General features: G+C 32.7%; 1 protein-coding gene across 1 annotated transcript in view; it reads right to left on the reverse strand.

Annotated features, from left to right (window-relative positions):
• LOC126739294 (proteoglycan 4-like) overlaps window positions 1-16910 on the reverse strand; it is a 40698-nt gene that overhangs the window by 12713 nt on the left and 11075 nt on the right. Inside the window, exons 4-9 of the mRNA XM_050444914.1 lie at window positions 15472-15747; window positions 15254-15399; window positions 10364-10502; window positions 9699-10306; window positions 5099-5331; window positions 1721-1958 (exon numbers count right to left, since the gene is read on the reverse strand). Coding sequence (XP_050300871.1) covers window positions 1721-1958; window positions 5099-5331; window positions 9699-10306; window positions 10364-10502; window positions 15254-15399; window positions 15472-15747 — 1640 coding nt within the window. The remainder of the gene's footprint in view (window positions 1-1720; window positions 1959-5098; window positions 5332-9698; window positions 10307-10363; window positions 10503-15253; window positions 15400-15471; window positions 15748-16910) is intronic.

A 16910-nucleotide genomic window follows, 5' to 3' on the forward strand; every position in this document is an offset into this window, starting at 1 on the left:
TACCCATGGCTTGGCAGCTTAAATCTTTTAGTAAATTATTGCCTTTGTTTTTGCACGAAATCGAATTATCGTCTGCAAATGCTTTACACTTATTAGGTGCTGGAAATTTGAACCAATTGTTAATATATATGATGAACAGCAGGTGAGGACCAGGACAGAACCCTAAAGAACCCCGCTGTTAATCCCACCAACCTGAGAGACAGAATCACCGCGACTAACACACTATTTTCGCGGGAAAAGATAAGATTTGACCAATTGAAGAGAAACGCCTCTTATGCCGTATCGATTTTTTCTATAAGAAAACTATGGGAGACACAGCCGAAGGCCCTGGAGAGATCATATAACATAAAGTTCACATATCCACGCCCCCGACTATGTACTCCACAATCTTACTTACTGCCTGCTTGTAGAACGGCCTTTACGAAAACCAAACCGTGAAGTATCCAGTAAATAATTTAAAAAAAAATAGGATATTCTATTTGTTATTAGGATTTCGAAGATTTCACTTACGATAGGTACTACAGATATAGGCCTATAGTCCGACACCGAATTGGATAACTTGAAAAAATCTGGAAACTTAGCCTCGTCTACGTACGTGCACGTAAAAAAAATACACAAAAAATAATTCGAGATCCATTTTTATTACACCCGATTCAAATTTATTAATATTTTTGGATATTATAATATTGTCAATGGATGTAGATCGTCGGCCGCAAACCATTGCAATTGAGAAACAACATTACTTCAATTAACTTACAGTAAAAGTCAATATTGAAGTCCCCTAATGTAATTATACAATTAGATTTTTTGTGGGCGCTTCAGTATTTATCAAAAAATGTTTTTGCCAAGCCTGCAGGTAACCTGTAAATAGTCAAAATTAAAGTTCTACTATTACTAATTTTTAACTTTTGGAAAAATGGGACTTTAATAAACATATTACATCTGGGACGATTGCAATAAGAAGTTAACGAAGATCTAGTGGTAAATCTAAAAACAATATACATTATTTCACTTCAGTCTATTTGATTGTGTAAAATTTTGAATAAAAAATTCAATGCTACTTGATCTTTTCTTGTTTGTAAAGAATCGACTTGAAATCTATTAAGTCGTTCAGAATGATCCAGTCCTCTAACAGGATAAACACAAATATTTAGTTTGTTACTAAGAGATAAAAACAGTGGACCATAGGATTTTACATGGTAAAACATGGGGCTAAATTTTTTTACATGTATGTCACGGGTTGTGATAAAAAATGCCGTCTATAATCTAAAATAATTAAAAGCTGAGTAAGATCACTTATTATTATTTATTATTTTACGCAAAGCATAATACAATAAGTAAAACAAGAGTGATAAACACTCTTTGATCTTGTCTAATTTGAGTTAGAGCACTCATTTTAGGAATCATCTTGTTACTCTCATAATTGATGATTCACTCATCAGTGTAGAAGAAAGTTTCAAGTACTCAATCAACTGTGAACAAAAATTGAGAACTTAATGAGTAAAAAAAGGGTTTTATTATCAGTCATCATCATTCTTTTTTAATTTATACGAGTAACAATGACAATATTATTTCTTTTACATTATTTAAACAAGGAAAAATTGACAAATGATTATTGTAACCAATATTTTGGTAAATTCACAGCTATTTAAAAGCGCCTCAAAATATGCCACGGATATATTAATTATATACTAAGCCTTGGAAAATAAAGTAATCTTACCTGCACAATTCAATCTTTCTCAAACTATCCACCCTGGCTATCGCTTGGGAAAACTCCGGCCAGATGTCGTCGCCGCTGTTTGGCAACAGCATTTTCCTCAAATCCAAGTGGACGGTGCCGTGTTTCTTGAGGGTGTTCGCCAAACCTTCAAAACTGTGCACCTGTGAATTCTTCATTCTCACCGTTCGCCACAAGATCGGATGACTGGCGATGTCACGCCACATCGTACACACACAACCTAATATAAAAGTAATATTAAAACCCCATTCAGCAATTTTCAAGATAAGTAAAATACCGATATAGTTATATATAATTTTTATAGCACTGTTCTGATATCTACACTATTGGACAAAATTATAGCAACAAAAACATTTTTAATTTTATTTTACGATAATTTATTTAAATAAACTTGTGCACAACGCTTCTCCATATTTTAAACTACTAGTATTATTTTGGCGGTCTAGTGTGGGACGGAAAGGTATCGCAAACAAGCGGAATTGGTTACCAATATTATGATCTTAATTCTCAATATATCAAGAAATAAAAAAAATTATTGTTCTAAACTGAATCTAAATACCATAAAGTAATTGGGAATCATGGCACTAAAGTAAAATTTGAACGTGATCTTAACACTCAATAAACCGAAAGTTTTATAAAAAAACAATTTTTTTTAATGGAACCTAAATGCCATAGTTGAAGCAACAATTTGTTTAAAGTGTGTTGTTTTTCCTAAAAATAATGTAAAATAGTGTGATTGACCATCACTCTATTTTATTGGGATCTTAAAACTCAAATGGGATTAAATTTGAATAAAATCACTTGTTATCATAAATAAACGTTTAAACTTAGCAAATAGGAACGATAGAAAAACGCGTTATTGAGGTGATCCCAAAAAAACTCTATATGTCGCAAATTTGCGATAAAAAGTCTTTCAATATCCAAAACTTTTTTTACAAAAAACCATTTTCCTCTTTTTATGATTTATTGTTAGTAATTCATTTATATCATAAATAAATATAACTCGATTTCTACTGATTATACGTTTACTATAAGTCCATAGATCTGGCAATAAAATGAAACCAATTAACTCCACTATAGAATCTCCAACTTACAACATTAAAAGTTTTTGGTAAAAACCATTTGAGACATTGAAATTACCTTATGAATGTTTTTCAGTAAAAAATAGTCAACAGTTTATTTAAAGGGTCAATAATTTAATTTTATGTGAAGATATATATCTTCTTTATTCCCAACCTAATATTCCTATACCTGATTAAACTTTTAAGGAAAGTAATGGTTTCGATAATATACGAGAAATAATTAAATTAACAAAATGTTGTATGTCAAAAAATATTTTTCAATGCAACAATTCGTATCATGAACAACTTGTTATGTTATGAGTTAAATGCAAAAAATACACTCCAATATTTTCTACGAGATATGTTTACCTTCTAACGAGAAACAAATAACCAACTTTCATTCTTAGATACTCTTGTCAACAAAAAATATAATCGGTTAGAATTCTATATTTATAAAAAAGAAACAAATACTTTTAGGTACATAACTAATAACTATACCATTGTTTTCAACATAAAATGGCTCATGCATCGTTCATTGTTTGATACATTATTTGGTCTCATTTCATTTACGTACTAACAAATTTCTAATAAGCTGATTAGAAAACACAAGTTTAAAGTTAATATTAAAAACTCTATAACATTTCAAAAAGATGAAAATAAGCAAACTTTCGTTACAATACCATAATATGATCCGATCTTGATGAGAGGCTTTGATAGAGTTTTTAAGGACTTAGGTCTAAGAATGATCTATTAAAGTTCAGCCAAGTTAAGAAATCTTTTAAGAAACCCAAAACATTGAATGGCGACCAATGAAACGTCCGGGAACGATTGTAAAAAAAAGTACATAGGACAAACAAGAAGATCATATATTGTTAGATTTAAAGCTCATGTGAAATATGGAAGAGTTGAAAAGTCAAGTTTGGCTGAACATGTTTTGAATGCTGGCCACTTTGTTAACAACAATCGAAAATTAGATGTGTACGAAAGTTTAGCAACATTTAAAAATGCAAAAACCATTCTTAATAGGGATATTATAAAATTGTTTTGTTATTCGATTTCTACTGCCTCGTTCGTGCACTTGTCAAAAACAATGCTTATACAACCGTCAATATACGTTGTAATGCGGTAAATTTTTTTGATCAACTATTTGTATGTTTTTCGTGCTTGTTTTTGGACCTAATGTTTAGATTAACTATCCCTCAAAAGTGTTCTTGTTTGTTGTCAAGTTTGCTTCATTTAAGCGTCCAAAAGATTGCCTTATTAACATTTTGTGTCAAGATGGTGAAAAATTAACAATTTTTAAAATTGAATATAAATCTGGCTCACGCGTTACTTGGGTAATTGTTATTAATTATAACCTGACGATTGATACATTTTTGTATAGCGAGTCAGTATGTATTTTAACATCAATATGTAATGCCATAAATGAATGTTATATAGTTGTTGTATGTTATTAAGCTACCTTTAGAAGAAAATATACCGATAATGACAGCCAATTGTGATTTTAATAACAATGCTATTCCCAATTCTGTCAAATCATCAAGTGATATTAATAAAATTAAACGTGTGTTTGATTTTCTGTCAAATATCCTAAAAAATTTTCGAAATCTTGATGATAACAACATAGTGCGTGCTTTATGTTCATTTGTGAATAATTAGCATTGCTTACAACTGCAAAGGCAAATTATAAAAATTCAAGTAGTACATACGTAATTTTGTGATCGATTCTCTAAACTATTCGTCCACATGCCTACAAATATTTAAGAGATTGACTATAACTTGAAGTATGAGTATTTGTAATAAAGATAAAGATGACAAAATAGGTTTTCAATCTAAGCTCGAAATGTATTTGGTTTGTTAAAGGATCATCACAGGACACATCAACCAGTTAATAATAAAGTCTCTAGCTTATTCAGCATTTATCATTATGATGTCGTGTGTCTGTCCTAGCTTTAAGGAGGTAATTTACATAGCCCCTGCCTCGAAAATTAATTCAAAAATCCCTTAGCATTTTATTAAAACCATAATGGAAAATCTAGAGGAAAGCGAAGCCAGACAGTAGTATTGTTTATGTACATTTTTTATCAAATGTATTTTTAAGAATTACCTTATTTGTAATTAATAATTAATTATTTAATTTTCCTCCTTTCGAGAGTTCAGAAAAAAAAGACTGATCGAATAATAAGCCACTTAAAAAAGTTAAATTTTGTCCAATATTGTAAACATGTACTTAAATGGTTTTGACAGGCAATCAAAATTATTCAAATGTAAGCATTAGTAAACAATAAGTAGCCTTTACCTGCTTTAAGAAGGTCTTGAACCTTCAAATACTGGAACACGTAAAGCAACGTGTTATACCCGAATGACAAATTCTGCAAGTAGTTCTCCATGAAGCTCGTCTCGTTTTTCTCGCTGTCTGACAGCTTTACTGCTGTATTTATGTTTGATATACTTTTCAGGTTGATTGGAGGCTTCTTTTTGGGTTTCGAGGGCGTAGGCGGGGTAGGTTCTATAGGCTTGACTCCGCTGGACCTAGAATAGTAGGTAATAAAAATAATGCGAAATCTTCTTTATAGAAGCAATATTATATTTAAATTTGGCTAAGCTTTGGCGGAGACAGTACATTTGTCACATAAACACCTTCCCGCAAGTTTTAGACAGAGAAAATGGTTAAAGCTATGGCAAAACTTGATCACTGTACCTCTAATTCAGTTAATGAATTTCACCTTAATACACTCACGTGATATTTGGATTACATCATCCGAAATTCATGGGTTCATAAATAACTATATAGAATGACAGTCCAAATAAAACTTTTTTTTAATATATTGTTCGTTTTTGTGTTATTCGATAAATTAAAAAAAAATATATATATATAGGGTGGAAGGTCGTTTAACAAAATATTTAAAAATTGTGATTTCCGAAAAAATCCTAAAAAAAAACAAACAAAAATTTTTATTTTTGATGATACTAAATTCTTCTTATTTATAGAGAAAGTTGGTTTTCTCTCATGGTTATGAAGGTCTCTGTATTGGCCCTCCTTATCTTGGGCATGTTATATATCAAAGTTTATTAAAATCTAGATTCATCTAGACATATTAAACAAAGATAAAATTGTTAATTCAAATATGCAGGGTGGTTCAGTTTCGAAAGCGGAAACTTAAATGTCAGATTGAAAACCTCAAAATAATATCAGTTTGTATTGTAAACTGTATTCGAAAAATGTTGCGCGTTACAAAGATACAGTGTGTCAAAGTATTTATAAAACTACTTTAAATATTTAAATGCAATGTGACACATTTGGTTAGATAATGAAGATGCACCTCTTTACGCAAAAATTATTATTTTACTTCCATCAGTGGCACGCGTCGTATCTTCTCACAATTTTATTGAAAAAAATTCTTCGTCACTGATTTTATTTTGAAGTCTTCGCTTAGTTTACAACATAAAATGACCAAATTTTTTAAAATTTAATACGTTTTTTGCTTAAATTCATTAGGCAATTGGACCTATATTTTTTTTCTTCAAATTTTGGAGTAGTCCATGAAACAAAAAAGATTAGTGTCAGTATTTTTGCATTTTATTATGATAGTTTTTTGAATGTTCAAATTCAAATAAGGTCATTTATTTTTAAAACAATTATTATTTTAATATTGTTTTCTATAACATCGAATACGCAAATATTCATTTTTGCTACAGATTTTGTGACAGAAATGCGGAAGCACCCTAATAGAAGAATTTCAGATGCACGCGTTTTTATTACAAACTCGTAGAATTTTCGGAACTTTGACCTGTGTGGTAATAATGAACAAAATAGAAAACCGTTGAAATAATAATCTAAATAATCATATACTTCGTACTTGATAATAGGCTTAATAATCCAAGGTATAGCTCCCGCAAAGCCTTGGATAATATTCATATTTGAACATATCACAATCCCAGAGAAATTATGCCAAGATCATTTCAAAATGAATTTTTGGCAGACGTGTGGTTGGGCGCAATGTTTATGGTCCACATTTCCTGCCTCCAAGATTGAACTGTTTGTGGAGTTTCTTAATAACGATTAATCCATTAATTTATGGCATAAAAGTTAAATTTAATTGAAAAGAGCTCCTCCACATTTTGGATTAGATGTGCAAGAATGGCTAAATACAAATGTTCGGCTAACTGGGGAGAAATGACTTAAATAATAAACTTGTTGATGGTATTGGATCAGTAGCGTGGCCACCCAGGTGACCGGATCTTAATCCGCTAGACTATTACATATGGAGGTACCATTAAAGATAAAGTTTATGCAAATCCTATATTTACAAGGGAAAATTTAATTCTAAGAATTCAGCAAGGCTAAAGTGAGATGCGGCAAAATCGTCATGAAAGTCAACAGCAATACATGCGTTAGTCAGAAGATATCAAAAATGTATTGAAATGGGTGGACTATATTTTTGAGCAATTTTTGTAAACTTCCGTTTAAGTTTCTTTCATTTTCTTATTGTTGTTGAAAGTCACTAGTTTTAATTAATTTTTTTATGTTATTTTTGTTTATTTTTTTTTTAAGTCAGTAGAAAAACTCTGGATCCGTAATTACGTACCAAAGCCTGAATCCACATTGGTACGTAATTACGGATCCGTTGAAACCACGTGATTGCTATCAGCCAATGAGAGACTCGAAAGGTTTCACGTACCTACGTGAAGGAAAACACAGATAGAAGTTGGTTTAAGGTCGGGGCACACAAATCCGTACCGAGGACGCACCGTGCCCGCAGCGCAGCTCGGCCATGTCTCGGTTGTCAACAACACTATAGTAATCATATGGCGAAGTCTTAGCATCAGCGCACCGTGCCCGAGCATGTAGCACGCACCGCATCCGTGACGAGTGGGAATAGTTTTGTTTAATTTTCAACGGTGACGCGCGTTGTACGATCTCGAACAAGCAATAAAATATAGCTATTCAAAATGGAAATTGAAAGGTTAATAGAGGAAGTCAGGAAGTTTCCATCACTGTATGATCAAAAAAATGAAAAATATAGGAATACAGATTATAAGGACAGAGTGTGGAATAAAATTTCTTTGGAATTGAACATAAAAGGTTTTTTTTCCAATTTTTTCAGTAGCTTATGAAACGTGGATTGTGTCATTCTAAAGTACTGATAGAATTTTGTCTCGTCATTCATCAGATGAGGAAATAGTGTGCTGAATTCTCCTTCTGTAGTTATTGCTTTCCAAGCACCGTGTATCCATTTTCTTCTCAAATTTTTCTTTTTATTTCTGACTTTGTTTTCTTCCTCTTCCTCCAATGCAATAGCTAGCATTGCTAATTCACTATTACCAAATTTCGAGAACATTTTTCTTTGAAATAAATTTAATGTACCAAACCCAATTAACTTTCGATCCAAACTGAATACTTTGAAGTGCGTCGTGACCGTCCAATGCGATGCGGGATGCGGCCGTGTGTCGGAGATGTGTGTTTTAGGAGATAACGCACCGAGACACGGCCGAGCTGCGCTGCGGGCACGGTGCGGTCTCGGTACGGATATGTGTGCCCCGACCTTAATTCGAACTTCATTCTGTTTTTTGCGTCCGTTGTGCTATTTGGTTTTTAATGTTATTTTTGAATTTTTACCAAAACATTTATTGCGTGGAATTCTGTAATTTCTAGATAAATCCTTTGTTTTGTTTGATTAATTAGTTTTGCTAGTTGTAATTTTGTATGTCGAATGTGGGTTGGGACCCCGGACTGTACGTATTTTAAATGCGGCTATTGTGCATTTTTCATTAATAGTCAGTGCCAAAATTATTTGGAACACCAATGTTTCCAAGTACTTTCCCTTTTTTTTTATTTATTTTGTAGTTTCAACAGGCGATGGCCAAGATTTGAGTGGAAAAGTTGATTTCATTCATTTCAAGCCAGAAAACCTCTATATGATCCGAGAATCCCTTTACAATCAAGGCATAAAAATCAGTTAAAGCAATTGTGGAAAGTCAAAGCCATAAACACCAAAAACACGAGTAAAAATATAATGTCATTTTACGGATACTCATATATCTCTAGGGGATGGACTAAAAATCACAGATATGCTTGACAGCCTCACGTATCCGTAATGTGGATTGAACCAATGTGGATTCAGGCTCAAAGGCAATTTTTCGTTATTATTTTGAATACTACAAAAACCAGTGGCGCACCATTTTTTTCATTAGAATTGTGCGAAGATGTGTCCATACACATGCTACTGGGAGAAGCAACATAGATTTTTTTTCATAAGAAAATGTATCTTTGGTACTTATCGAAAGGTACCAAATTTCAATTAAATATCTGAACTAGTTTTAAAAATATCATCAAATTTAAATATTTTAATTAAAACTTTCATTCTGTATTTTTGTAACGACACATTTTTCGAACATAGTTTACATTACGAGTTCTATATTATTTTTTGAGGTTTTCTATCTGCCATTTCAAGTTTCCGCTTTCGAAACTGGAACTCCTTATATAGTTTTTGACTCATTTGTCACACCTGCCTACTTTGAAAGAAACGGAAAAATTAACTACAGTAACAAATGGCTCCTACTAGACATACAAATTAATAATATAAATTTGTTTGGCATTTTCAGGCTTGTGGAAAGTCAAAAAGGTAAGCGGGCAAAAGCGGGCTCTCTGGGAGTACTAAAGCAAAAAAAAAATAGAGGAGAATTTTAAGGAAAAAATGCCAAAAATTCATACGTTCTAGTAGGAACCAGAAAGCGCGTTAGTCAGACCCCAATGAAAGTTTGAAATAAAAACCTGTAAAAAACAAAAAGAAAAAACTGGGACAGGAAAGAATTCGGTAAAGAAAAGAAAGCCTGAAAACGTAAACAAAAATATATTACTCTCTTTTCTGTTAATATCACAATATACCATCACTCACTCTTCCTCAATATTTTCTCTTGTGCCTTCCATTGCTTCATCGCTGCCTCCCGCTGGGGACATCGGCTCCTTCTTCACCTCCGAAGGTGCCGCCTCCTTAGGACTCGTCGGACGAGTTATCGGAGGCGTGTTTGGGGCTTCCGGAGCCCCACTCGAAGACACCGCCATTACATTATGCTTGGGAATAACTAGATACTTCTTGCCGCCAATATACTCCACGTATTGAGGCCTGGGAGTTTGAGATACTTCCGATGTGCCGACTAGTTTTACATTTTGGGGTAACCAAGAGGTCACGGACCCCACAAGAGACCTCGTAGGAGATCCCAAAGATTTCGGAGTTAAAGGGGGTGGAGATATGATCGGAGGAGACCCAATAGGACTGGTAACAGCAAGGGGAGGAGAATCTCTAGATGTTGTCGGCACATCAATCGCGGGAGTCAAAATGGGAATGGGGTCGAGCGAATCGGGTCTGGGAATGCGGTGAAGTTTTGGAGGGGGCGGGACATTGACGGGAGACGTCGCGGTCGCTTTAAGGGTATTTATTGGGGTTAATGGGGGCGGACTGGCGATGTCTGCGCTTACTGGGGTCTGGCTTTGTTCATGACAGTTCTAGAATTAAATTTATTATGTGCTATTTTCAATGCATGTGGTTATTGGTGTTCTCACCTTGCATACGTACGGGAACTCCAGATCGGAGGTGAGCCCTATACACTCATGATGGTATAAACAGAGACACTGGCGACATTGAAGAGTGGGTATTATACCTTCGAGCCCTTCGCATCGGATCGAGCAAGGCTGGCATTTGCTAAAGGTTTTTATAAACACCTTGATTGTTTGCAAGTATTTAGCAAATAAAAACGTAAAGCTTCTTAGTTTATCGCGGTTCTACTTACTTTTGCGTTATTAACTAATATTATCTGTGTTTTACTTTCCTGGATCATTGTTTTGACAAACAGGTACTGCACCGTCACGCGGCAAGAACGTTAATTCATTTAAATAAATGTAATTTTTTTTATTTGGTTCCTATAGTATAATATCTTTGGAGTAAGTGTATGCAGGGTGTCCAAGATAAGGATCCTAACAATGGGGATCTCAGTACCTATTGACGTTACAGCCTAGGTTACATTAGAAAAAAGTTGCGTATTTAAATGCCGTTGAGAAAATTCAAAAATTTTCATGGCCTGCCGAGATATAGGGAAAAACGGAAATTTGCGAAAATTGATTTTATTTTTTTCTGACCTTATTTTAAAAGATATAAAAAAACTAACAACACTTTTTCATTGGCACTTTTTAAGAGCTACGTGATGGCGTTTTAAAATTTTGTATCCGACGTTTCGTTGTCGAGAAACCATAATCAATTTTACTTTTATTATGGAAAGAAAAAAGTATACCCTGTATCTGATTCAATTTTTTATTACAAATTCAACGATGTATCACATGTCACATTTTTTCTATGAGATGCAAGCATAAATGCGATATTCCTATTTTATTGACATATTTTTAAGTAGGCTTTGCAAACAAAATAATGCTTTTTTTAATAATTAATTTTTAATTTTTTTTTAATAACCATAGCTTTGTCTGCATTTAATCTTGACAAATTAACTTTAATTTGAGTTTTCTCAAAACTGAATTCGGTACACTTATACCCCTTGGCTTCTCAGTCTTTCATATACAGTGGCGGCCAGCAAATTAAAAAAGATACAATTTTTAATATTTTATGCTAAAATCATACGGTATATTTTCTATTTGCACATAAATGTTTTTATCACTTCATGTTAAGCTTGCACATGCATAAATATTTGGATTTGAAACAGATTTGGAATCTGATATTTTAACAATTTAGAAATACCTTGGACAGCTAAATAAAAACGATTCATCTTTTGTTTTTTTTATCAATTTTTGTCGAATATGAATGTGTAGCATTTATTTATCATTTAGTTGGTGTCTCACTTAAGTAATACAAGGTCAATATAAAACAAACGTTATGGGTAAAAAAAAGAGTTGTGACCCTGAAAAAAGACAAGTAATTTTAAATTTGATTCAAGAAGGGCATTCATACAGTAAAGTTGCAGCAATGCTAAAATGTTCCAAATTTATGGTTCATAATGCTATTAAACATTATAAAACATTATATCACGGCACGGTTAGAAATGTACCTAGGAAGAAAAGGCCTAGAATAACAACCGCAAGAGAGGATAAAATTATGGTACGTTTAGTAAAAAAGTCGCCCCATTTAACAGCAGTAGATATCAGACGTGAAATGTATGCACAAAACGATCCGAAGCCATCAGTAAGAACAATTCGCCGCCGACTTAATGAGTTTCAACTATTTGGAAGAGTTTCCCGAAAGAAGCCACTGGTCTCAAAGAAGAATCGTAAACTCCGATCGCAGTTCGCACGCGATCATTTGAGTTGGACTCTTACCCAATGGAAAAATATACTTTGGTCGGATGAAACAAAACTTACAGTTTGACCATCGGATCTGTGTCTACGAAAAGAATGCGGGCGACATTTTGAAGCGTTGTCACGTCTTACTGCAAAAATGAAATAGTATTGAATAAAAAGTAAATATAATGGTAAAATTAAGCTATTTAATCATAAAAAAGATAATAAATAATGTAATGCAGTTTAAACCATATTTTTTAGTTCTATTTGCTAATGTTTTGCATATTATAAAATCCAATATTGACTAAGATTTATCCGAAATTCCTAATAAAACTTACAAAGCCGGCAACGTCGTGCTTTCGCGGAAGCATCTCGCTGTTTGGGGACAGGTGATTGGTTGATGACATCGCGGCCATTAATTTATTATTTTTATGCAGCTCTCTGTCTTTCTCTATCTTATTGGATCGCATCCTACCAGGTTTTGTGTAATTTTCGGAATAATATCGATTTCTTGCGGATTCAGTGGCGGCGGCGTATGTTAATACTTTTGAGCTATTAAACTGTTTTTATTGTTGTATTTTTAGGTACCTACTTGATTTCTGATCTATGACTTTTGAGTAGTGTAGCATAGTTTAGTTTATTTGCTATTATTGTTGTTGCTGTTTTGTTGTTGTTTTGTGTTATTTGTTTCTTTGTTGTTAAAGTTCATAATTTTTAACAGTTTTTGTGTTATTTACGTTAAAATGAATAACTTTATTCATAGCCAGGCAAGGGAAGTGATTGCGAATGTTTATAGGTAAGTAAAATGATAATAAGAGAATTATAAAGCCTAAGCACAGTTATGAAAAAAAAACATTAAAATAAAATCATAATTTATGCGACACTAAATTTCAAAAATTATGTACCTAATGTTGTAATAAATAAAAATCATATTCAATAAAATAAAACCAAGCTCGATTGCTTTACAAACAAAAAAGATTTAAAGTTAATGTTGGTTATTTTGAATATAAAATGTCTATAAATATAAGTAATATGAATCGGAACGACGACTAAAAAAAATCGAATATCAGGATTATATACTTCTTGTACAAATTTTTAGGGTTTGCGATGAAGAAGCTACTAATAACTTAGTTAATCTACCAGTAAAGCGCAAACTTGAAAGAGTATCTCAATATACTGGCGTAAGCATTTCAATGGTGAAAAAAATTTACAAAGAAGATGAAGAAAGAATGCGGACGGACCCCAACAAAATGCTTTCTAGTCCCGGCAAAAGAAGACCGCGAATGACGAAGGTGGAACAAGACGACAACTTTCATTTTCAAATAGTTAAACACCTAATAAATCGATTTTATATGGGTTTAAAGTTGTGCCTACTACCAGAAAGCTGTTGCAAAAATTGCCAGAAGAAGAAAATTTTCAAAAAATAACATCTTTAAGGTATAAATACCTAAGAGAAATAAAAAAAACGCCGAGCCGAAGGTCGCAATATTGTCTATTTAGATGAAACTTAGATAGACAATGACCTAACGTTTAAAAAATGCTGGCAGAGTGAGACTGTTACTGGAGTGGTTAGCAATATATCTTCAACAGGTACAAATTGATTATACTTATTTAAATAATAATTTAAATTATACATATTATGTAGTAAATTCAATGTTTAAACAGCATAATTCGGATTATCTGCCGTGCTCTTTCCCTCGCGATATCCAGGCATCGAGTACGGCACTCTTATTTTAAGTGAATAAGCTAAGTAGGTGTATTACAAATTTTGTGTTTTCTTTACTTTACTTTTATCTCAAACTTCCCTAATCTTGTCTGTCATTTTTTTATTACATATTTACAAATAAAATATTTTAGAAGACCTTAATTTCCAAATTAATATCTTACCTACAAATACCTATTTCAAAATTAAAACCAAACCATATTTTTTTAATATTTAATACATTCAAATCTGTGTAATCGGTTTATAAAATTTCGCACGTCACTGGCCATTTCATGAATGAAATGAGGCGGGTCTAATCTACAACCACGTTCCCCGCACCGATACCGCTTAGCTACAGATTGGTTGGGCAGACTTTAATCGCATCGGATCGCATGGTCATACTTACGTACGAAGACCACCTGGTGAGGAATTAAATCCAAGATTCACAAAATTAACTGTTAAACATGGAGGTGGTTCAATCATGATGTGGGGCTGCATGTCATGGTATGGAGTTGGACCAATTTATAAAATAGATGGAATTATGAATCAGGAGAAATACAAATCTATATTTGAAAATGTGATGCTTCCATATGCAGAAGAAAAATTACCTATTACCTGGAAATTTCAACAGGATAATGACCCCAAGCATACAGCACGTTCAGTAAAAAGGTGGTTTGAACAAAACGTCGTTGATGTAATTGAATGGCCCTCGTGTAGTCCAGACCTCAACCCGATAGAGAATCTGTGGAATGATCTTAAAAGAATAATTCAGCCAAAGCAATTTAAAAACATGGACGAACTAGTGAAAGGTGTTCAAGAAGCTTGGTATTCCATCCCAATTACTTGCTGTCAAACTTTAATAGAATCTATGCAGATGTCTAGCAATAAAAGAAGCTAAAGGATATCCTACCAAATACTGATTTTTTTTGGTGTAAAATTAAAATATTGAATTCGTTTTTAATTTGTTGTCCATTAATTTTGTAAACATTTTTTTCCCTAGATTTTTGAATAGATTACTATTGATTTATGGTAGAATGTATTTAATATGTCTAACCCTTATAAATAAATATCATTCGTAAAACTGCATAAAATGGTTTTCCAAAAAAATTAAATTTTGTGTCGTTTTTAATTAGCTGGCCGCCACTGTATATATCTTTAAATTAAAGCAACGTCAAAGCTAAAAAAATTCTTGTGTAAGCCAGCAGTAATTACGTATTTAACGTAAGTCGAACAATCTTCATAATTTCCAAAATTTTGTATTTTTTCAACCATCCTTACTTTTTGATGAATATTTTTGCCACACTGAACATTCTATGTAAGAATTTTCAAAAAAAAAAATCGGTTTTAAGACGTCCATTTAACTTAACCCGACCCCTTTTCGGGGTTTCAATTTCAATTATAAACATTGTTTTTCATTTGAATAGGACAAATCGTGAAAAGAAATTTGTAAACGACTCTAAACAACTTACCTAGTTTTCCCCACTCTGGGCGATACCTTGGGCGTCTCCACCTTCGCCGGTTCTTCACTCTTAACGGCCAATTTTGCCTTTTTCGCGGGCGGTCCCTTATTCTGACCCTGTTGTCCCTTCTTTATCGGCATTTTTTGCTGTAACGGCTGAAAAATAAAATTATTACTCAGTCAAAATGTGACTTAAGTGACAAAAACACCTGATTAATAAACACTCACCTTCTTTCCAGGTGTAGTAGTTGTGGAAGCAGCAGCTTTTTTAGAAGGACTCGGTGATGCACCTTTAACTAGTTTTTCCTTATGGATAACTGTTGGTAAAGCTGCGGCTGCGGCCCTTCTCGCCCTTCCAGGGGTCGCGGGAGTTGTTGGAGTTCCGGCAGTTGACGGCGGAGCGGTTGAAGCTGACGATGAAGAATCTGCTGCTGCTACTGTTGAAGCTGCCGCTTTGGGTGCAGGTTTTGGGGAGTCAGTTATGTTGCTCTTTGGACTCAGCGGCTAAGAAACAAAGTCAAATCAAATCAAAATACCTTTATTTGCCTAATAAAGACAAAAAAAATATATATAGGGTGATACGGGAAAAATGGATCACTTAATAACTATTTTACTCTTTAAGATAAACAAATAAAGTTCTAATTTAAAATCAAGTAATCACAGAAAAATAGTTTTCATGACATTTTATGACTTAAATCTTTTGCATGTCTACTTAAAATATCCAAACCATTAATTTTGGCATTTATTTAATTTTCTTTTAATAGCACATTTTTGGGAACAATCAGTTTTGAAATGCGGTTTCTTTTCCCCATAAATTTGATGATGATTATTTTTAAAATCGGTTAATAGATAAGCCCATAAGAAGAAACAACCTAAGTCACAAAAATGAACGAATTTATTAATTTAAGTCGATTAAAATAGCACACATTGGTTTGATTTATTAATTAATAGAAAGCATTGTAATGACACGCCGGCCTATTTTTTTATCATATTTTGTCAAACGCATATTTTTGAATGCAATATTTTTTTCATTTATTCAACATTTACCTAACATAACATATAGGTACACACAAACAGAAAACATATTAGGTTTATAAATTATTCTAATATAAAATGTTTACATGTATTGTTCGAAATGACCACCTTCTTGTCTAATAAAAGTTCGTATGCGCGGGAATTTGGCGTACGGCATATCAACTTTTTCTTCATTGTTAAAACATTTCAAATTTACTTAAATAACAAATAATAATTGTGTTTGACAACATGTCATGTATTATGTCAATTGAAAAATAATTGAAGAACGCATCAAAATGCAGCCTCCTATTCAAAAAGTTCAATCAAATCCGTCTATGCTATTTTTATTATATATATATATATTATATATTTTTATTATATATTATAAGTGACTTAGTTTTTTTTCTGCTTATGGGTTTATTTATCAACCGATTTAAATAATCATATCAAATTATTGGTCAAAAATTACCGCATTTCAAAAGTGGTTGTTCCCAATAATGTGCTATTTAAAAAAATAAAATAAATGTCAAAATTAATGGTTTGGACATTTTAAATAGGCGTGTAAAAGATTTAAGTCATGAAATGTAATGAAAACTATTTTTCCGTGATTACTCGTTTAAAAATTAAAACTTTTTACGCATTCATGGCATCCT

This window comes from Anthonomus grandis, chromosome 8, assembly GCF_022605725.1.
Source record: "Anthonomus grandis grandis chromosome 8, icAntGran1.3, whole genome shotgun sequence".
In the NCBI taxonomy this organism is placed as follows: domain Eukaryota; kingdom Metazoa; phylum Arthropoda; class Insecta; order Coleoptera; family Curculionidae; genus Anthonomus; species Anthonomus grandis.